Here is a 23,364-nt window from a genome sequence, read left to right as displayed (position 1 = left end):
ACTTATTATTATATTTTTCTGTTTATCAATAAGAATTTTCCTTTTATTAACTGTTTTGAACTTGTAACCAATTAAGTTTATGTAATGTTGTCTTTGATTGATTAAAATCCAGATGCTTTTTGGTAAAATTTCATCCAGGCTGATATATTGATTGCTTTTGGCTCGGCTTTTGGTAACTATCAAATCATTCAATGATTCTATGAAGGTGAAATTGTATTGCACAGGTTTTCTTCCACTAATAATCCAGGTTGTAATGACTTGCCTTCTTCTTTTTTCAAACAGTACTGTGAGAAATACTCAAATAAACTAAACAATGTGTGTTTGAAATTGATACAACTTTCAAGTTTCAAAGTTTCTTCGATCAAATCCAATAACACAAACAAACTGAAATCTAACCTCTTGTCAATGACATTTCCAATGCCAACCCGAAATCTGCAATTCAAAATGTTACTGAATGAGCCAGTACCAACTTAATTTCGATTTTCCAAAGCCACCCGGGATGTCAATAATTGCTGAATGGACTGTACGAAAAATTAACGACTGATAATTTTGTCATTCCTATTCCGCACATTTACGGCTCTATGTCCTCGATAACTTTACAAATTCCATCTTCAGTCTTGAATCATTAGTGAAGCATTGGTATCATCAGATGAGATCAGAAAAAAGTCTGAGTAATAAATCACAAGATCTTGGTGGCCAATTGTGATCACCTCTTCGAGAAATAAACAGCCAGAAAACTTTACTTGCAAAGTTGCGATTGTTCTGTACTTGTGTGACACGTAGCTCCGACTTGTTGGAAATAAACGTCGTTCTCATCGACCAAGATCTAAAAGTGAGCTGAAAGACAGTTTCAAAAGCAGCGGCGACGCCAGCTTTCAAAAACAGGGGTGGCCAAGAGGGTCCGAATTTTTTTTTTTTTTGGGGGGGCCAAAGTAATGCGAAATTATAGTTCTGCACATCTTTTAGCCTTAGTAGGTCCAATTTAAGAGGGGACCAGCAAACTTCTAGGGGGGGACCGGGTCCCCCCTGCTCCCCCTTAGCGTCTTCACTGTTCAAAAGTGACAACTTTTATTGTAAAACGGAAAACCCTCTTTTTCAAAAGTCATTCAATTCGATGATATTACACAAAATAAATTTATTCTACTTTATTCCGGATTCAATGAATGAAATTATGTTGATCTCATTTTAATTTCATATTACCTAAAAGTACATGAGATTTTTGATGGAATGAACTTGCTGGAAATCAACGAGAACAATAGAACAAATGAATTACATGAAAATTTGCGAAAAAGTGAATTACAAGCGTTTACGTGCTTTTAGTTGCCTGAAAACGCATTGAAAGATCACTTGTGAATGAAAGGGATCCTGACTTTGTGTCAGGCACTAGTCAGAGCTAGTTCATTCCTGAGCCTATCAATGACAATAGAGCTGTTGTATACAGTATTGGCAACAATACGTCATAATGTAGGTATTCAATGCCAGGAACACAGATAAGATCCCATTAGGTAAATGAAGAGATTAGATGCGGTAATTTGGATAATTCCCTTTGCAACTTCTCTTTGAGGGAAGGGGAGTACACGTTGCAGTGTTCAAAATTATTCGGTCTCGATAATCTGAATTCTGAGTAGGTAAGTACTTTGTAGGAAATAAGAGTATTGCATTCCCATATTTTATTATACCTGTATAAAAATACTAGGTACTCGATTCTACAAGTTTTCAATCAGAAAATAATGTTTGGCTGCATTGGGATCTTCAATCATAATCACATAAGGCTGAACTTCAACAATGTCTGATGTTTCACTATGCAAAGTTTCTGTCGATTGAGATTGAGACTTGAAGCTTGAAAAATATTTCGAAATAAGGCAGAGTATAGTTTTTTGTAAAAAAAAATTATATTATTTCAGGGAATAAGTTGCTTAAAATACATGAAAAATTAAATAAGAAGTTTATGTAATCTATGGACTCTTCAATAAATATTGATTCTGAAGTATGAATAAAATTAGTCGGACTTTGAAACCGATGGAAGTGTATCAACAAGTTACAGAGACAATATTTATTATCAACTTTCAATCTCATATTTTGAAATTACATGATGAAATGACTAAATTAAACCTTGCACCTTGGTTAAAATTTTCAGCTTCTTCGTGTTATTTCTTTCGGGAGTTTGTAGATCGTTCATAAGTATAATATTTTTACATTCTTATTATTCGAACTATTTATTTCAAGTTCTAGGGGTTGCTAATTATTGAAAATTGTTTCAAATTTCCAGCTTCCGATTAGCTTCGACCTCAAAATTCACTAAACTAAAACATATTATCGATCTCTTCCCGCTATCGTTATTTCTCAGAAAGGGAACAGGATGATCCGACTAATGAGATAACTAGTGAAATTATGATATTACATATATCGTAGTATGCCAAAGGATAATATTCATTAGTGAAGATTATAGTTGTTGTTCAGTTCAGTTTGGAACGATTTTACAATAGGAATCAAACACACGTCTACGATGTTTATTCAACAGTTTCAATTTGAGAGTCTTTGCTAATTTGAATTGCAAAAATCATCACCATGACCTCTCTCCGACGCTGATCATTTATAAAACCTACTACATACTATAAACTTCAAAAGTAAATATCTAAGTTGATATAAGGCGGTGAAAAATGTTATTTCGGATTATTGTACCATACCATATCATGAATTGAATGAAAAATATTTCGAACAGTTTGCGAGAAATGTTTAAAAAAAATTTTATAACCATTTGAGTCTTTGAAACTAATGGATTGAACTTCTATTATAGGGAGATCCATTCGATTTTCGTTCAATTTCATGTGAAAACCATCCATATTTTCAAAGAAGAGAAATTGATGACAGACGGATATTTTCTTATTCGATTCTTGGATTGAATCCATTTCACTCCAGGCATTTGTAGAATGAGATGATCGATGATAAAAAACAGTTTTCACAGAGGTTTTTGGTTGTTATACTCTGATCAGGGGAATATCTGATGTTTGCGTTTTCGGTTTATTGAAGACGTGTTGCCAACTTCGAATTAAAAGGGTCAAATGAATCTACTTGATGAAGCCAATCTAATATAAATATCGAAATTATGTCATCATGGTGTCAAAACGTAAATTACCTGATATATCTTTCAGTTATATACCTACTAATTTGTTTAGAAATACAATTTCAACTAACAAAATATTAAAACCAATCAAAAAAAAGTTATGTAGAAGTCTACAATTGAGTAAACGGCAAATAAATTGAATAACAAAATTAGCTTTACTTTTTTGATACAATTTTTCCTTTTTAGTGACTCATAGTTCAGAAAACTTACTGAATTTACAAACTTTCGTCTTGTATGTTCATTTCAATAACTTTAATCTGAACACATCGTGGACTAACTGAAAAGAAAAAGTTTCTCTGGTGCGATTTACAGATATAGAAATCTCAACAGGAAGTCATTGATCTCTTCCTTACTCTTTTGTGAAATAGATATGCAAATCAACATTTACCATTGAAATAATTATTTCAGGAAATTAAATGTTAATTTCTGTTAGAAGTTGTCTCTAATCGATAAATAATAGTAATTATAATAATGTTTATTCAAAATAAACATGAAAAAATTACAGAATGATCACTTTAACTCATGAAATAGTGAAAACGTAAATTAAGTAAGTTTTCTGAACTATAAGACAGTGATGAGAAAAGTTGTAAAAAAAAATCAAAATACCGGAATGTTTGTCTGTCTTCATATTAATATAGTTCAATGTATGAGCTGTTTACTCATTGGACATTCGAGCCTCGAGGCGTTTTGGCTTGGGGACTATGGCTAATATGATGGTAGCTATACCATCCCTTGGGATCATTATAACTCCCATAATACGAATGAAAAATTAATATCAATATTTTGAATAGGTATTGAACGCTCTTGAAAAGTTCTTTAGATTTACTTATATAATTTATGTTCATGTTGAGATAACTCATTTGATTGTAGAACAATTCAAAAACATAAAAGTATTTGAATTAATTTGTTGAAAGCTAAGGTAAACTCAATCTCACAAGAATTTTATTTCTGTTATTTTTTGTTTGACGAAACTTATTTTACTCGAAATAACTGAATGATATGGAACAATTGTTGTAAAATGAAAAAATAGTGGTTGTCGAATATTGTTTTTATACATAATCTCAAGAAGAACTTCCTTCAATGAAAGAAAACAATCAAATACTTCAAACAAATATTTTTCAACGGAAAAACTAATGAAATGATTCATTCATTAGAGCTCTCCTGATGAACCGAGAACTAATCATAATTTTTACATCTAAACATAGTCTCACATATTTTTATTACATTTTTTCATTGTTATGAAATATAAAGTGCGAAAGCATATCAAAAGATGCAATTATTACTGTTGAACTCTCATACCATAAGTATAAGATTGAAATCCTGGTTTTTCATAATTTCATCGAGAACCTTCAGAGGATTTCAGGATCGAATGATCGGTATGCTATATTACGAACATAGTTGAAGGAAATACTTTTAATATCTATTCCACTCGGAGTCTGCAGCATCTGCTAGTTAACGATAAACCAATATCTATAGAGTTAGAACTAACAAGAAACGAGAAAAACGAGTAGACCGAAATGAAGGTCTTCATATGGACCTGAATGCTCAGTATGTTATTTCTTCGTTTTTCCCTGAATTCGGGTCCGCATTTTTGCGGATAGCACTCCGAAGTTCGTTATCCAATAAAATCCCCAGTTTCAGAACATTCTTTTTATTCCGCCATGTTTCATCAGACAAAAAACCTCACGGGCATTTTCAGGTTTAACTTTTTAGATTCGCGAATAATCATTCCTCTGCTCTTTATAAAACACGACGTTCAGCAGCCACAAATGGTCTCCCCGGTGTTTACATTTCTCGTGGAGTTCAATTAGCAACTTCATTTGGATCAGGCAGAGATGCGCGTAATACACGACGCCATTATGTCAGGGAGGGAATGAGGAAATTCAAATCGCGCTAACTCGGATACAAGAGGATAGTTGTTCATCACTAGATGCTGATTTAGAGCATTGATACCCTGACAGTTATCAATCAGACTTCCCAGGATGTTTTGATAAGGTCAACATGGTAGATAGGTAGGTTATTTTTAAACATATCGTGTGATGAATAGTTGGAAAACGGTTCTAAACGAAACTAGGAAATGCACTGGTTAGCCGACCGGCACTGGTTCTCGACCATTCCGTGATTTGAGATAAAATAATAATAAAAATATATCATGTAGTGCAAAATATTTCCGCGGTACGTGTTCTCGACCATGTTACCCTTCCAAGATAGTTTGCATAGTAGTGGTATAGGTCAAAGTTTTCGCGCTAAAAATTAGTCTATAATCGTCTATCATAGAAAAGGATTCTTTCTCGTCCTCTCTTAGAAAAGTGCTTTGTGATATATGACCAGAAAATAGTAATTATTCATCATTTCAAATGAATTATGTGTGTATATTTTGTTCCATATCAACTATAAGATATATTTTTGAGTGTATTTCAATCAAGAAGCAAATAAATGTATATTTTTTTGTTCAATATTCAATATCGCGAACTGGTATTGGAAAATTTATATCTTTTATTTCTCGACCAAAGTGGTCGAGAACCAATATGTTACTTCAATAATTGTTTATTTCAACGGATATATTTCTGTTGGATCATTTTCGTTTTTTTTCGATACCCTGATTCATTTATATATCTACTTTCTGAATATTAGTTTGCGACCACCGAATTAACGTTGAAACACTCATTTCTACCCTTTATTTATTCGCGGTCGAGAACCAATTTGATTGTACTTAATTCTCGACCACTGGTGGTCGGTGTTTTATATTTTATTTACTCATTAATTTCTAAATATGTAGATATTAAGAGCAAAATAACCAAATAATGTTGTATGAGTTGCTTTTTTGAAATATTTATAGAAAATGGAAACTTTTGCAAAATAATTTTTTTTTACGTTCCGAGTGTTTCTTACTTGATTAACTTATCTGAAACCCATCTGAGTGATAGGTAGTGATGTCGATGGTACGGTGCGAAAGTAAGTATTAATCACTCATCTCGTTCTAAAGTTTTTTATCAAATTTTTAAGTGGTCGAAAACTAACACAAAAATGGTCGAGAACTCTGCGGCGTGGTCGAGAACTCTGCGGCGTGGTCGAGAACCGAAGGTTATTGAGATTTTCTATATGTTTCCACATTTCAAAGGTTAAATGCGGAAAGAACGCTCAAAATTATATGACAAATCATTTAAAACTCACCAAAGAATCGATGAACACCAACACCATTAAAATTTGATAAGTTTATGTGTGAAAAAATCGTGCTCGAAATCGATGTTTCTGTTAACTGGTCGAGAACCAGAGCATTTACCCTATAGTGAAAATAATGAAAATGAGCTCAGTAAGTATTCAATTACATTTTCAACAGTATCAAACTTAAACGAATTTCTTACAAATTTGCCGAGGAATTCTTTTATGGTGGTGGGTATTTCCTGAGAATTCGTTCAAAAGCATTGATTTGCACTCGTTTTTTTTTACTCGTTTGGTAAATTGTTGAAGAAATTGATGCACCTGAAATCAGTTCCATTTTCTGTAAGTCGTCTATGAATTAGGTGAATGATGTCATTGAATTTTATTTCATTATATGAATATTGTTGGTGTTTTAATCAAAAATATCAAGCATTCATAGATGTATAGTGTAAATATTGTAAGGATGTTATGTCCTTCGAAAACCCCTCTTGTAATTCTCTCTTGAATCACGAGTATATGTTGAAAATCAAGGTAGCAATATGTTTCGAGTGTTAATTCATTCAGCTTCTGAGAGTATATTTTGTAGAATTTCATTTACTTGACACAGCGGCTGCGTTCAGTGGAAAGAGCAGTTGCAAATCTGATTCCTGAGCGCTCACAGATCCTAGAGTAAACCGAGAGTAGTTTTCTGAACGGTTAGAAAATACCTTACCTCTGCTTTGACAATTTTCGTTCGACGTGTTGTGCTTAGTGAGCGTTAAGGCTCATTTTCACGGTGATAGTACTATACAAAAGTGCTGTCATGATTGAAACTATCGCGGGAACTATCACCATATAAATTATTTGATATCACTCTATCACGATCAGGGCCGTCGCTAGGGGGTAGGCAGGGGAGGCGACCGCCTAGGGCGGCAAAATTCTGGGGCGGCATTTCAATCTTGATCAACAAAAATCATATGTGTAGAAATGCAAAGTAAGAAATGAGATTTAAATCGGTTAGAAACAACACGAAAATATTCAGACAATTTAATCAACATTTTAAACTATCAAAGGTGCCGCATTATACAACAACTCATAAATATCCAGATGTCGTGTAAACCCTCTCACAGCTGTTTACTGTTTACGATATATTGATGCTAAAAAACACATGTACCTACTAATCAGGCGTGTCGGCCTTCTCTTTGCTACACTGGTCAATTTTATTGCTTTATTAGGGTAGTGGAGGATATTTTTCTCTACAATTCTTCAACCGGAATGCCTATTCCCAGATGAATGCAAAATATACGAGAAACGTTTCCATTTCATCATTTCCATCTCATCCTTCCTAAGAAATACATATCTGAGAAGTTTATTTTATTTTTGATTCTTTACAATTTACGGCATAATTTGATGAAAACTTAGAAATGTCGACAAAAAAACGTATCGAATTCGTTATATTTTTTTATTTATTCAAATGATCGAAAAGTTAATTTCTAAATAATTCGTTGAATATTTTTTCCGGACAGATACTTTCATTTTTTTTCTAGTCATTCATATTATTGTTATTTACCAATTCTAAAATGATTTTTATTTTTTGTATAAGTTTGAACCTGTTGGTTTTGTTCATATTTTTTCTATGTTCTTATTATTAAAATTTTACGAACAGTCACCTTCAATTTTTCCATATTTCGGTAGAAGACCCCGATAACCCAAAATATTTTTTTTTGCATTCTACAGAGTTGACTGTTAGGGCGGCAAATTGGGTATTTGCCTAGGGCGGCAATTTGGCTAGCGACGGCCCTGATCACGATAATACAATCGTGGTAGTTACTATCACCATAAAAATGAACCTTTATTCAAAGTCACTCAGAACAATGGCGTTCGTTCAATTAACATGTAGAGCATGTGCTCTCTTATCATATTTGTTCAGCAAAAACTCTTCCAACTTTTTTACAAATCTTGTGTCTACTGAACGCAACCATTCTTTAATTGTTTTTTCCAGTCCAGATATTTTAAAAATAAACTCCTGAAATTTCGACGATTTTTTCAATGGTTGCTTGCTATTCACAAGGGATCTTCTGGTATTTTTACCTCAACGTTTTCATCCTGATGATAATAGATTTTCTTTATCTTTTTTTAGAATGAGTTGATTAGGGATGATATGATAGATCTTCTTGATGAATATGGTACTTTTCACTACTATTCAGAAGTTTTGAGAACTGGAGTGTCATTTATCACCTAAAAACGTATTACCTGATTTTACTCTTCAGCACTGTCAAGTTTACATCGAGTTATCTTCAAGTATGTAGGAACGCGATTGAAATGCTACAAATTGTTACATTTAACGATGGACTCTGATGGTATACTCGAAATCGATTGATGAATTTCATTTATAATTATCGTTATTATGCTTTTTATTTCTTCTATTTTCAGAATATCAAATACATCAATCAAACCCTGGATTCAAGGAAATTAATTCGATGTAATTTACATATTTCTTTATGGAGGAACTAACTCTTATGCAAATAGTAGATATCAGTCGAGGTTATTTTCCATAAGTCAAACTCTAGAGAATTCGAATTGAATTCAATTTACGTTCTTCAACAATTCCGAATTGATGAAAACAATCGATTCGATTCATTCAAAATATACAAGTCAATTAGGTTTCGTGTTAATGTTAATTGAGACAAATAGGACGGTAAAATGTTATTTTGTTAGTTGAGTGAGAGAAATGGTCAGCCATTCTTTAATTGTTCTTTTCAGCCTAGGCATTTGTCAAGATGATTTTTTGTTTGTTTATTATTCAATGGTAATATCTTCTGGTATTTTGAAATTTTCCATCCTGATAATAAGAGCTGTTTTTTATTCTTTTCTAGAACGAGCTGATTTGTAATGATATGATAGATCTTTTCGGATAAATCCTACCCTATGTTACTTCTCTGTACTATTTTGGCATTTTTGAATACAGGAGTCTTATTTATCTTACCTGAATACCTGAAACCGTATTACCTAATATGACTCTTCTGCATTGTCAAGTTTATATTGATTTATCTTTAACTTCTTCAAGTAGGTTGAAATGCGACTAAAATGGTACGAATTATTACATTTACCGATAGACTCGGATCTTATGTTTGAAAATGATTGATGAATCCCATATATTAGCAATCACCAATTGCGTAGTAATTTTTCATAGAATGTTTCAAAAATTTTCGAAATATTCGACCACTTTCGACCGATATTTGTTAAATATAATTAACGTTATTTATTGATTTAATATGGCGCATTATTCGGTTCGTGCTGAATTGAAATAATCTAATCATAAATATGTATTCTCAAATCAGTATACTCTTCAATCAGTGTGCTCCTTAAAGAGATGCTAATGCTCAAGGGGGACTTTTGGACCCTCTGTGAAGAAAAAATCATAAAATTGAATGCCGTGGACGTCCTAACTTTTCAGATTGACAGTTAGATTTGATTTTTTCATAACCAATGTTTTTTTTTGTAGTTATCTTGGAATTCACTACATATCTTCAATGCATCTAGATGCATCTTCTGATGTACATCCAATGTTATTATTTTTGCCAGTGGTTTCCGTATGGGTTCATGTTCAAATGATCCGCCGCTGATTTTCCTTGAAATAAGTATTATGTTTGAAATTGGTTTTTTTTTTATTCCATAATGACCAACGCCGACGCGTGGTTTTGGTTTGAAAACGGAAAACCGATTCACCTCCTTTTTAGACCAGATTTTGCATCTTCATGCATTTAAGACCCATAGCGGAGTGGTTATTAAATTTTCAAACTTTATCATCTTGCATCTCATGAGTTAGAAAGTAAGCCACAAGTCAAATATGAATTTCCTCTAAAATCATAATACCTCTGCGTTCATCAATATTATCAAACGTTCTGAATGCATTTTCCATTCTCATTCTTCAGTTTAATTTAGTTATCCCTATTCGTTCATGAAGCCATAGAGAAAAATTACACTAAATCGGAATGCACTCTCCTTATTATTATTGTAATTTTTTACGATTTATTGGTTTCAGCGAGTATTCTGTGGAAGATTGAAATTAAGAGAATCAAAATTAATCATTGAAATTGAAGAAAGAAGTGATTTGATGAGGACAGTCACCATTTAAATGGTTTCGTGTAACAATTCACATCGATAAATAACTGCTTTGAAAAATGTTTTTTTGATTTCATAACAATTCGGGATAAATTCAGGAAATTATATATGGCTGTATGTTTTCCATGGAAAATACCATTATTTACTTGAACACGGGTTCTTGGCGGTTATATAGAATAATATTTTCAGCTCCGGTCGGTAAATCTTTTCTTTGGGGGTTACTCTCCAAATATTCGCTGTGAGCAGCAAATCCCACACAGAACTGAACTGGTTCTCCTAATCCGTGAAATCTCTGAAGTTCGAAAAGGTCTCACACAAATCAAGATGAATCTGGACAAGTAACGAAATACGTTTTCGCAGAAATATTTTTTAATATAGTATTAGAAATTCCCAACTGATGAGTGAAGCGTATGATTTTAAAATTCACCCCCCTTATGAAAATGCCCGCCAGATATTTGAGATTTCGGTGGGTAGATATTCCCAGTTCAATCGATTTCTTTCGAGATATTTTTCAATGATTTGAAAGTTATTCCTTATGATGGACGGGGCAGAAACGAAGAGCACATCTCTTTTCGAATTATTTCAAATTTGAAAATCCTTTTTTGATTTTTTTCGCCCAAATTGAGAGAGTAGAGGATCAAAGTTTACTGATCGCGGTTCGCGGACCGTACAAACCCCAGAACAACACATCCCCACTACGCCTGCCAGCGGCCGTTCGCGAAGACCAGATTTTTATTTGATATGGCATCGCACTGATGTTTCAATTCTTCCACTGTTCCATTGGAGACAGAGCGACTTGGAGATTTGTACGCTAAATTCTATATTTCCGAGTGAATTTCCCAAACATGTATGTTTCATACATTTGCGATATTATGATGATTTAGATGCTGAAAGCATTTTTTAATTATATATTCCATTCTCTGTATCTCATTCACAAAGTGTTGTTCTTGCGCCAAATCATAGCACAAAGAGTTGAGTGATCTTTCAAAATATGTGCAGTGAAATGATCAGACCATGGAAAAGTCAAGAAATCGGAAAATCTGAGAATTTAATTCTTATTAGCACATTTCATAAATTCAAATCATTAAATCAAAATACATCATGATTTTTTCTGAATAAAACTATCATAACAATCACCCCAACTAATTTCAAATTTCTTATTTTATTTTGTGAAGGACATTTTTATGTCAATAACAAACAATAATAACATTCTGATTTATCAGAGAATATTTCAATTATCATTATAGTTTTCCATTGGGACGAGGCTGAAAAACAAAAGACCTACATATTTAATATAATTCATTTTTTAGCTTTTCTCTCTGATAATGGATCTCAAAATAATTAAAAGAATTACAATTATTTATAAGCCAAATTTGAATCAATTTGTCTGGATTTGGAATAAATTGTCAAAAATTCATTTCTCTGGAACTGGGTTAGAAAAACATTGCATTTGGTGTCGTGTACAAATACTTTCTTGATCTTATAATAGTTGTAGTTTACTATGTTTTCTTTATATTACTGGGTTAGAATTTGAGTAAAAAAATGTTTCATTTGATTTCGACTTACAAAACTTTGTAGATTCAATAAGAGTTATCGTAATTATGTTTTTTTATTGATTATTAAAATATTAAATACATGAATCGAACTCTTGATTCAAGAAGATTGATTCAGTATAATAACATATTTCTTTATGTATTAATTTCTATGCAGATAGTACATTCGAGAATATTATGAGACAAACTGTCGAAAATTCCTTAATTTATATTCTTCAACAATTCTGAAGGTTATTAAAGATAATTAATTTGATTTACTGAGGAAATACAAGTCAATAAGGTTTTGTGTCATTGTTAATAAGCAAATAGACCGGTAAAATCCTTCTTTGTCAGCAGAGACTTGAGACTGAGAAAATTTGAAACATTTCGAAATAATCATGGCGACATATTAACTCCTCATTATTTTTGTAGTTAATTTATGATTTGAACAATTCTTCTTTGAACATAAGATTTTTTGATAGACTTCAATCAATATTCGAGACACCCAGTATGATCTGATTTGGCGTTAAATTCTACTCACCGGAGAAGACCATGTTCTCTGCACTTTCGTAGGGGTTTTGCTAACAAGCTTGGATGCCGATTTTGGAACAGGTTTACTGATGGATTGAGATTGTCTCTGGGTTTGTTCCATTATTTGATGAATCAGATCTAGTTGTTGTTTGGTCAGCCCGTCATTGTTGCCTGAGCCGCTCTGAAAATCAAAGCCGGTTATATGTAATCTAGTTAGAGCCGCTCCAATTGAGCAGGCAGATCCTCTAAGAAAGACATATAGCTTTCGGGGAATACCCTGAGAGATTAAATTAGTGGAATATGGGAAAAACGTCAGATTGCTGAAATGACTTTTCATCACTCGGGCGTTTTTCGTCCGTGGAGTCGGAAAAAGGTCGCACATTCAATTCAATTTACCACCAGTAATTTCATTTCGCCTGAATCAACATCTTCCAACGTTTCGGGGAATCGGAATTGTCGGGGAAAGAATAGTTAATTTCACTTTTTTTTCTCGGAACGTCAGCTTGCTGGAACTCCAGTCCTTCTTTATCCTTTTCTACATGGCATTTATATAAAGGGTGTTCCTACATTGAAGGTACAAAGGAAATGAAAGATTCCATGAATAATTAAAAAAAAATCCTATAACCATGGTTAGAGTGGCACAAGTTTGACTTGAATGTTTGAGATTAACTTGAGTTTGACTTGAAATTAAGTCCTACATTACCTACATTAATTCAAAATAAACAAAACACATTATTTTGAAATGTTTTTAATCAACTTGTCACCTCAAATTCTTCGTGAAAGTAAAGTTCTTACTTCAGTACTTTTTACAAATTAGGTGAATGCTGTGAACAAGAAATCTGATGCTAGAACCTCATGCTTATAAATATTACAAGTAGGTACACTAAAAAACTGCATATTTTTACTTCAAGAATAAAGAGGCTGCCGTCCAAAAACTATTTTGACAATTTTGAATACAACGTTTTATGTTGTTATTACCATAAATACTACTTGATCCTTGTTTTTTCTTTCGAAAATTCTACTTCATATAAATTTTTTTTAACTCTTAATCAAATGTCGTTAAATAACTAATTCCACTATTGGCATTTTATACCGCTGTTCTTCATTTTAACATAATGTGCACTTTACAATTTTCATTGTTTGGAATCGCCTGCCGCAACATGAAAAAAATTTGTATATTTCTTTTTCTTGTTGATTAATTTTGTCTAGATTTTTTCTCATACTTCTTAGAGGTGGGGGATCTTCAAAATCAGACTCAATTTGTTCTGGTACGTATTTCGAGTTGCATAAGCAACATGAAAAAAGATAAGGTTCAGATATTTCGAATTCGGAAACAACACATACACTTAAAAAAAAACGAAACAAGTCGAGCGTATCCTTCTAAGTAGGAACTATAACAAATTTGCGGAGTAGCAGAGTAGAGGTTCAGACATCGTGCGCAAACTATTTGAAAAAGTTTGATTTCAAGTCAAACCTAAAGATACAGAAATCAAGTCAAGTCTTTTTGAATAGAAAGTTTGATTTTCAAGTCAAGTAAAGTGTGAGTAAAATCAAACTAGTTTGACTTGAATACATTTAAACCATGGGCAAATGCTTTGTTCTCGAGATACAGGATGTTTCTTGTGGTACTACTTTTTGTGATAATTAAACCAGTTTATATTTATTCATTTTCACTGCAAATCAGGTAATTGACTACCGAAACATGATAAATATATAAATATAAATATAAATATAAATATAAATATAAATATAAATATAAATATAAATATAAATATAAATATAAATATAAATATAAATATAAATATAAATATAAATATAAATATAAATATAAATATAAATATAAATATAAATATAAATATAAATATAAATATAAATATAAATATAAATATAAATATAAATATAAATATAAATATAAATATAAATATAAATATAAATATAAATATAAATATAAATATAAATATAAATATAAATATAAATATAAATATAAATATAAATATAAATATAAATATAAATATAAATATAAATATAAATATAAATATAAATATAAATATAAATATAAATATAAATATAAATATAAATATAAATATAAATATAAATATGAATATGAATATGAATATGAATATAAATATAAATATAAATATAAATATAAATATGAATATAAATATAAATATAAATATAAATATAAATATAAATATAAATATAAATATAAATATAAATATAAATATAAATATAAATATAAATATAAATATAAATATAAATATAAATATAAATATAAATATAAATATAAATATAAATATAAATATAAATATAAATATAAATATAAATATAAATATAAATATAAATATAAATATAAATATAAATATAAATATAAATATAAATATAAATATAAATATAAATATAAATATAAATATAAATATAAATATAAATATAAATATAAATATAAATATAAATATAAATATAAATATAAATATAAATATAAATATAAATATAAATATAAATATAAATATAAATATAAATATAAATATAAATATAAATATAAATATAAATATAAATATAAATATAAATATAAATATAAATATAAATATAAATATAAATAAAAATATAAATATAAATATTCATCATAGCTTACTAAGTGGTTATTTATAATAATTTGGATTTTCCTGAGGATTACTAGAGAATCGAAATTTTTTTCTAGAAATCGATAGCGCATACGACAAAACTACAAGAAACCAAAAAGTGTCTACCAACAAATGGTAGAGCACTGAACTAGTGATTCGGGGGTTACGGGTTCGAGTCTCGCTCGAGGAGGTACTTTTTCCGGAATTGAAGAATTGTCTGTATGCCACGATGTTATTTCCTTATAATTGGTTTACGGACGTTAAAAAACTATCATTTCGAATTTCCATTAAATTTAATTCTCTTTTTAGAAAACAGCATAGAGATTGTTAAAAATGTTTTTGAAAGATCAATAATAATAATTGTTATGTGAGAAAAGGAATGGGGGATATCAATTTTTTTAATATTTCTCAGATTTTACAACAAGAAGAAACTAGTATTGTTCCCAGTAATTTGAACCTAACTAACATGATAGATTTATCATTCTTATCATCTTTCGTATTATGTGATGTGGAATGATTTTTCTCAGAATTTGAATATATTTTAGTTGATTACAGGCATAAATTTATATTGGACGAATTATAACATCATATCATAGTGAAGTGTAATAGTGAAATTTTCTGAATTTATTGTAAATAGACCAATATAACTCTTGAAAAAAATTATATTCAAATCTAATTATTCTTCCGATAAACAATTTTCTTATGCGTATTTTTCATATTCAAGATGTATATTTTTCATTTTTGATGGATATTTATCCTGAGTCTAATTATTAGTGAATTGCTTAGGGGCGGTTTTTCTTCATGCGAACAGAAAAATGTATTCTCAGGTTTTATAAACGAATAAAATCTGCGTGTAGAAGTAAATGTATTTTATTTATTTATTATTTATTCGCATGTGAAAAAACCAGCTCTTAAAGGATTAACTTTATATATTTTGCCGGCTCAGTTGAAATGAATTTCATAGCAGTGCTGCAATTTAATACATTGAATTATGTTTCATTAGAAGAAGTTGAGTATGTAATCTTCAACGATTCACAAACGATCGAAAAATATTTAGAGTTGAAATAAGTTGGTAATCTCTCAGAGGTCAGTAACAGGTAAATAATACTCATCAAAAAATAGTTCTTCATTAATGGCACTTACTTTAGGTTCGGAGGATAGCAGTTGCTGTAATTGACTTTTCCCACCCGAGGTTGACGTGGGTGATGGCGCGTATTGGATGCAGCTGGATCCATGGGGTGAGGCCGCATCTCCAGAAGCCGCTCCCTGAGCAGGGGACATGGTGGTGCTTGCCGTGTTCAGAGTTGTTGAACTGTGGTGATTTTCAGTATGCCTCCTGAGGGACCTGGCGTCACAATAACTTTTTCCACAGCCCTCTGCCTTGCACTCGTACGGCTTTTTATTGCGATGTGTGAGCATGTGGCCGTTTCTGAAAATTTACAACATACAAATCGAATTTATTTTATAAAAGTGTGTACCTCAAGTCATTCTTTGGAATATTATCCTGGAAAATTCAACTGGTCTCACTTTTTGAATTGAAGAATATTATATTCAGATTGAAATAACGTCCTCATCGAACGCTCCTTTCATGTACAGGGTGATTCGCTTATCTTGGTAACCCCAATTTTCTCGAAAACGGTCAAATATTTTTTTATTCTGTTAACAGCGTTTGAAAAGTCAAAGTTGACTTGAGTTGCATATAAAATTTGGAAAAAAGAAGCCATTTTTCATTCATTTTTTTATTGTAACAGTATTCCTTATTTTGGAAATAGATATGATTCTGTTTTCTATGATAAATTCAAGAAGGCTTCGTAACAAAATTTTTCCCTATCATTATATTTGATGAATAACATATTCCAATCAAAATAAACAATTTTCGTTTATAACGAACGAAACATTTCAAATTATATAAATTCTATATGCCCACCATTAACATCCATACATAATATTTTTTCCTTTTTTTCATTAGAAGTTACTTTTTTCGGACTATTAGGGTTTTTATCGGACCACACTTTTTTTCCCAACGGTCTAAATAATAGAATCAGTTTTTTATACCACATTTTTCGGAAAGTAATCAATAGGCGTATGGGCAAATCAGCAGATGAGATTTTCAATGGATGAGATTTTCTATGGAAAGAAGTTAGACACAGCCGAATGTCCGGGATCGACAGACCTAAGAACCACTCATATCGAAAAGTCATTCTTGGATATTCGCGAGGTTACTGTCAAGGCTCCTAAGGATGTTGTTGGTTTCGTTAACAGTATCGACGGCCTCCTTGGGTTTGTATGGAGAAATATGGTTAAGAACAAAATATTGCAGTTCCCGGAAGGCTAACCGAGCTGTAAAGAAGATTCAAATGATAATAATAATGTAATTGTTCAATCCAAACATACTCGGTATAATTCCATGGAGTAAAACAGATATCGAAAACCTGCAACGCAAAATGAGAACTGTGATGACAAAAGCACACAAGCACCATCCGAAAAAAAGGATTGAGAGGATGACACTGCCGAGGATTAAAGAAAGTCGAGGTCTGCTAGACATTATGGAACTGGCTCATGGCCAATAGAATGCCTACGAACCTACTTCAAAGACAAAGTAAGTACGTCGGAGGTCCACAAAACATTGTGTGCAGCAGATGAATCAACACCTTCACAACTGTACAAGAAACAATTGTCATACAACCACCAAACAATGCAAGAAAAACTGCAAAGATGGAGTGAGAAGTCCCTACATGGACGACATTCCAACGAAGTGAACAAGGATCATGTCGACATTGAAGCGTTGAGTTATTGGCTCACGTCTGTTGTGATGTACCCAGAAACGGGAGGTTTTCTTCTAGCAATTCAAGATCAAGTGATCTCAACTAGAAATTACTACAAGTTGTTACGTGATCAAATTTGTTGTGGAATTTTCCGTCATTTATAGGTTAATGTTGTTGTTTATTTTTCGTACTACGTGCATTAGCGCTACCGGTGTCAACTGTCGATCATAGATACTCGAGTCAGAAAAATTGACGGGACAGGGACTCTGTGATTATGGAAAATTTTTGGTTAGGAGCTGATAGTATCATTTGCGATTTCTCGAATTCTCGACTTAAAGTAATCCATTGTGGGATTTATTTCGTTAATCGTATTTTGTGCATTATTGACAATCCAAGCCCTTTTTCGTTTTGGAGAAACTGGTATTTTCCGTATTTTTCTCGAAGAAAGCTTATTTGAATATTCTTCTGCTCTAGTTGCATGTGGTGATCTTTGGAATTTCCGTCAATCAGGTATGTTCCGTAGTGTACGCTTTCTGTAATGCTTCTCACCATCTGATATTTCCTCTTTAACAGTTATTAGTTATTTGGTTGGAATCCACTGAAAAATTCCGTTCAGTGGAAAAGAAGTCTCATTGACTGCCCCCGAACAACTGTGGTGTTAGTAGAACGTCATTGTGTCATAACGTCTAGGTGGAGCACCACGTTTATGCGTAGGACTGTGAGATTATTGCTGAGTTATCGACAATTCTGGAGATCGATTTCAAGGGACAGCCAACTTGGAATCGAGGAGATTGGGGAAGTGTAGAAGGAGTAGTTCCTGAGAGGAAATCCATCAAGTTGAGAACCGTTGACGATTTTAACGCAAGTTTTGGATTATTGAAATATCTGTATATATGAAAGTTGCCTATTCCTAATTATTTTCTGGTGATATACTATTTGTGAAGAACTTTATTACCACGCAGGTTCAAACTGCGAAGACTTTCAGTTTCATAACCTTTGTTGATAAACCACTTACAAGTGAGGTTATTTGCACGCTAGTGTTATAGAGAAATTTGTCATTATTATATCATTAGTAGGATTACAATCCTCATTGCCTGACAATATATCGCCTATATATATGGACGATTATTTCATTTGTGAGGTCCAGATTGAACGTATATAATAAGAATAATTCCGCATAAATTGTTACCATACTACGCGCATGCGCCTGAGCTCAAGCGACGCGAGGCGGTTGATATTTGATTTCCTCAATTTTATTTCGTCTTTCTCACTGTTTGGTTTCAGTGACCTCCTTCCTTATCGTTCAATTGCGACCAATTTGCTCTTACTTGATGTCAACGCCAATTGGCAGCTGTATCTTGTGCTACCTGTATAAACCTTTTTATCAATACACTCTTTTGGTAAATTTTAGAGTTGTTTGCTCTGACTAGAGGGTATTTCCGGGAAGAAATTTACTGGGCGTCCATTTTATTAACTATTATATCTTACCATCTTGAAGAATCCCTCCGTCTCCACTGAGGCAAGCTGCGGATACCCAAGTAGGTAGTTCAGGTAAAAACCTCAGATATTTGAAGTTACGAAATTTTGATGCTACAAAGCATATCATAGACGATTAAACTATTACTGATGATCGATGACGATATGAGTGTCCAACGAATGAGACAATATGAAGGAAGAATGCCAAATGTTCGCAGAAAATGAATATAAAGAAAGACACGATGCACAAGGAAAGATACTACACCAAGAATTGGCAACTATATTAAAACTAATTCATTCTGAAAAAGTGTCATACTACAAGTACCGACCGGAAAAAGAATGTTATAAACTGTCCTGGGATTGTAAAGACGTCCCTCACAACAGATCAGTATTTTACTAGTCGACAAACATCAAAAGGCAGCAATACTCATCGATATAGCAATACCAAATAACAAAAACATGCGTCAAAAGGAGGTCGAAAAAATTTCAAAATATAGGGACCTCGAATTTCAGAATTCAGAATGAAGCGCCAGTGGGGAATAAAATGAACGAGAACTATTCCAATTATCATCTCAACAACTAAAATAGTATCCAAAAATCTCAAAAGAAATATCAAGCAACTAGGATTTACTGAGTACATATGTAATATAATGCAAAAAGATGTTCTTTTAGGTACTGCAAGGACAGAGAGAAAATTCCTAGAAGGCGCCGGACAGGTCCAAGAATCGGCGAGATCACGTGAAAGAGGACCAGAAGTTCGACGGGGATCAGGGGTACCACAAGGACCGGAGACGACTGAGCTCTATCCTTCTGATATTTTGAATATCTGGTATTGAAGGAATGTTCCTTTAAGTGGGAAGTGAGAGAACCGACCGTGAGAAGAGGTTTCTCCCCTACGCACATAGGCTAAATTCGGGTTATAATTATAATTATGTAATCAGTTCGAAATTCTGCAAATAGGTTGACATTGTTATTGGACACCCAGAATTTGAACTCTATCGGTTTCTAGGTTGCGGAATTATTGGCTGATATTTTTCGTATTCCTCTCTGATTCTCCATAAATAGATCAATCTATCAACATGAAATCTTGCAATAAGCTTCATATCATTGATTGAATTGCGCACGAAAGCTCAAGTTAGTGCTTTTCTTGGATTTTTTGGACTTGCTTTCCATCTAATGAATTAACAGGATTATTTTCAGGTCTTTCTCATTTAATTGAAGCATGTCGAATAGTTTAATTTATGCTTTTACGTTCTCTGAAATGAAAAATTGATTCGTTAATGTTGTTAATTTTTTTTCAAGATTCCAATTTGTATTCATTCCAATTACACGCTTCGTCATTGTTTGAATTTGTATTCTTGTCTAATTTCAGGCCTTCTAGTTTTTGTTACTCGCGATTAACGCATCCATTCTTGCTTTTTTCGTCCGCAATGCATCGCAGGAAATCCTCATAACGAGATGTCAGCCCCTGCGCGACTGTAAAAAGCGTTCTCCGTAGCGAAATCACGAACCACAATCGCTAAAACGGTGTTTGTTCTATATTTCTCTATGACATTCCGAAAACCATCCAACATATTAATTAAACGGGTCTCTGTGTTTGTTGAATTTATTTTACGAAAAAAAGGAAATTTTTTCGAGACTATTACGCCGGACGACATATGAAAAGCTTGTGATGCTAATTTTAGATCTCATTTTTAATTTCGAATTACTCACGGAGTCGGACATTTCCCAATTTTTATAAGAGAAGAACGGAATAGAGCCAGGTGCATAAATATATAGGGTGTTTCAGCCAAAAATTGTTCAAGTTTGATTACACACCCGATAACCTTTCTGTTTCAAATTATAAATTGTTAGTCGAGATTTACAAGTAGTTATAGGGTGTTTCTTCATAAACTGGACAAACAAATATAGTCATGAAGATGACACCTGGAGAATAATTTTTGCATTATGACATTTAAGTCGTTCTCGAAGAATGAGCGAGATAAAGTATTTATAAGCAATATTTTATCGAATATGGTCAGTTATGTATAAACTTCGAAGTTACGATTTCTGGCCACACAGACTATTTTTGGGTGATCAATTCAGATGAGGTGAAAACCCTGAAAAATTAATTCAAAAATGGCAATATTATTTATTTATTTTAATATAGATTGCCAAATTAGATTTCAATTACTGAATGAACTCAATTTTCTAAGAATTTCTGTGAAAAAATATATTCGTAAATCGAACAATAAAATTTTTTTAGATGTCTACAGTGAAAAAAAATTCAACCGGAATAAATAAAATGTTTGACAATTGTAGATACTCTTCTTTTTACCTAACACGAATATAAAAAAATAATTGAAAAATATCAAACCAAATTTCTCTTTCGGTCCTCTAAAATGAAAAAAATTGGTTGGGATATGAGGAGCAAAATTTTAAAATTTGGCTGTCGAAACATTTCAGATGATAATGAAGATTTCACTGTTATTTCATAGAACCCTATTGGAAGTCGAACTCTCGACCTTTGGATAGTATATTTGAAGTGTAATCCAAAACTGTTCAATTATAATGTTGAAGGGCACAAAGAGAAGAGAAAGAGATGGCTTCAATGAAGGAACCGTTCGATATTTTTCGATTCTGTTCATATTCATGTTAGGTATGATGAAAATCGTGAAAAATTTCATCAATTTCGGTTTTTTTTTTGGCAGCAGACATATTAACAAACTTTTCATTCGATTTATGAGAAATTCTTTTCACAGAAATTCTTGAAAATTTAATTCATATGGAAAATGAAATTCAACTTGGGAACCGAGAAAAAAAATACGAACATTGCAGATTATCCACCATTTTGACATTTTTTTCAGGATTTCTCACCTTCTTTCAATTGAGCTCACAAAAGTACTCTAATGTGGCCAAAAATCGGAAATTCGAAGGTTATACATAACTGACCACACTCAGTAGAATATTGTTCAGAAATCAAATTGAACACTTTGTATTTTATTTATGCTTCAAAAACGAGGTATATGTCATAAGACAAAAATGATTCTCTACGGTTTATAATGAAAAACCCTATACATACAATGAAAATATGGAACTGGCAGAGTTCTAGAGTTAATCACAGGTAAATGTTCTGTCCAACTATCTAAGTTTTTTTTCTTTATTTGTAACTAGAGACCTTGTTTTTTTTTAATGTTCTACAAACAAATAATCAAAAAATAAGAAAGTGATTCATAACACAAATCAGAATCTTCGGATTTCTTCTACATATTCCATATATCTTTTGTTATTGGTATTTCATGTACGTCCTTATCAACCTGGTCGATTTCCTACCTCATCACATACTGCTGGAATGCAACCAATCAAGCATGTAAGATCGAGTGGTCTTGCACTCTTGCAGGCAAGTTTTCTCAATCTGTAGTATACATTGAACTGATTATTATATGATTGAAATTCATCTGATTCAATGCTGTGCCAGAAAGAAAGAAGACATCTAACGGGTGTTTTTTTAGGAGGTTTGTTTTTACGATAGATGTCGTTTTATTTTATGACAGTTGTTTTGACAGCTCAAAGTGGCATTTCTACTCAGTATTGTTTGGCAAATCATTATGAATAGGTTAACTCCAGAACAACGTTTTCAAATCGTGGAAATTTATTTTCAAAATCAGTGTTCAATTAAAAATGGTTATAGAGCACTTCGTGAATTTTATGGTGCACATAATCGTCCATCAGAGACCACCATAAAGAACGTAATTACCAAATTTCGGTCTACATTCACTCTTTTGGATGCCAAGCCACCGACAAGAAGGAGAAGAGTTCGTACAGAAGAAAATATTGCTCTCGTTGAGGCCAGTGTCGGAGAAAACGACAATTTATCGATTCGTCGTCGTGTTCAGCAAATTGAACTTTGTCCATCGACTTTATGGAAAATTTTACGTGAAGATTTGGGTTTGGTGCAATACAAAATTCAATTGGTGCAAGAATTAAAGCCACACGACCATCGTTTGCGCCGTGAATTCAGTGATTGGTCGTTAAATCAATTGAACGAAGATCCATTTTTTCAACGTAAAATT

The 23,364-nt window shown here is 32.2% G+C and overlaps 1 protein-coding gene across 4 annotated transcripts in view; it reads right to left on the bottom strand.

The window, feature by feature from the left end:
• The window catches only part of LOC123685058, a 456,594-nt gene that overhangs the window by 39,268 nt on the left and 393,962 nt on the right, over positions 1–23,364 (bottom strand). For all 4 annotated transcript variants that reach the window (XM_045624640.1, XM_045624656.1, XM_045624650.1 and 1 more), the window contains exons 7-8: positions 16,215–16,500; positions 12,464–12,634 (exon numbers count right to left, since the gene is read on the bottom strand). In XM_045624640.1, the coding sequence (XP_045480596.1) occupies positions 12,464–12,634; positions 16,215–16,500 (457 nt within the window). The remainder of the gene's footprint in view (positions 1–12,463; positions 12,635–16,214; positions 16,501–23,364) is intronic.

This window comes from Harmonia axyridis, chromosome 1 (genome assembly GCF_914767665.1).
Source record: "Harmonia axyridis chromosome 1, icHarAxyr1.1, whole genome shotgun sequence".
Classification (NCBI taxonomy): Eukaryota; Metazoa; Arthropoda; class Insecta; order Coleoptera; family Coccinellidae; genus Harmonia; species Harmonia axyridis.
The sequence above is the reverse complement of the archived record's forward strand: the minus strand, read 5'-3'. Positions and strand labels throughout refer to the sequence as shown.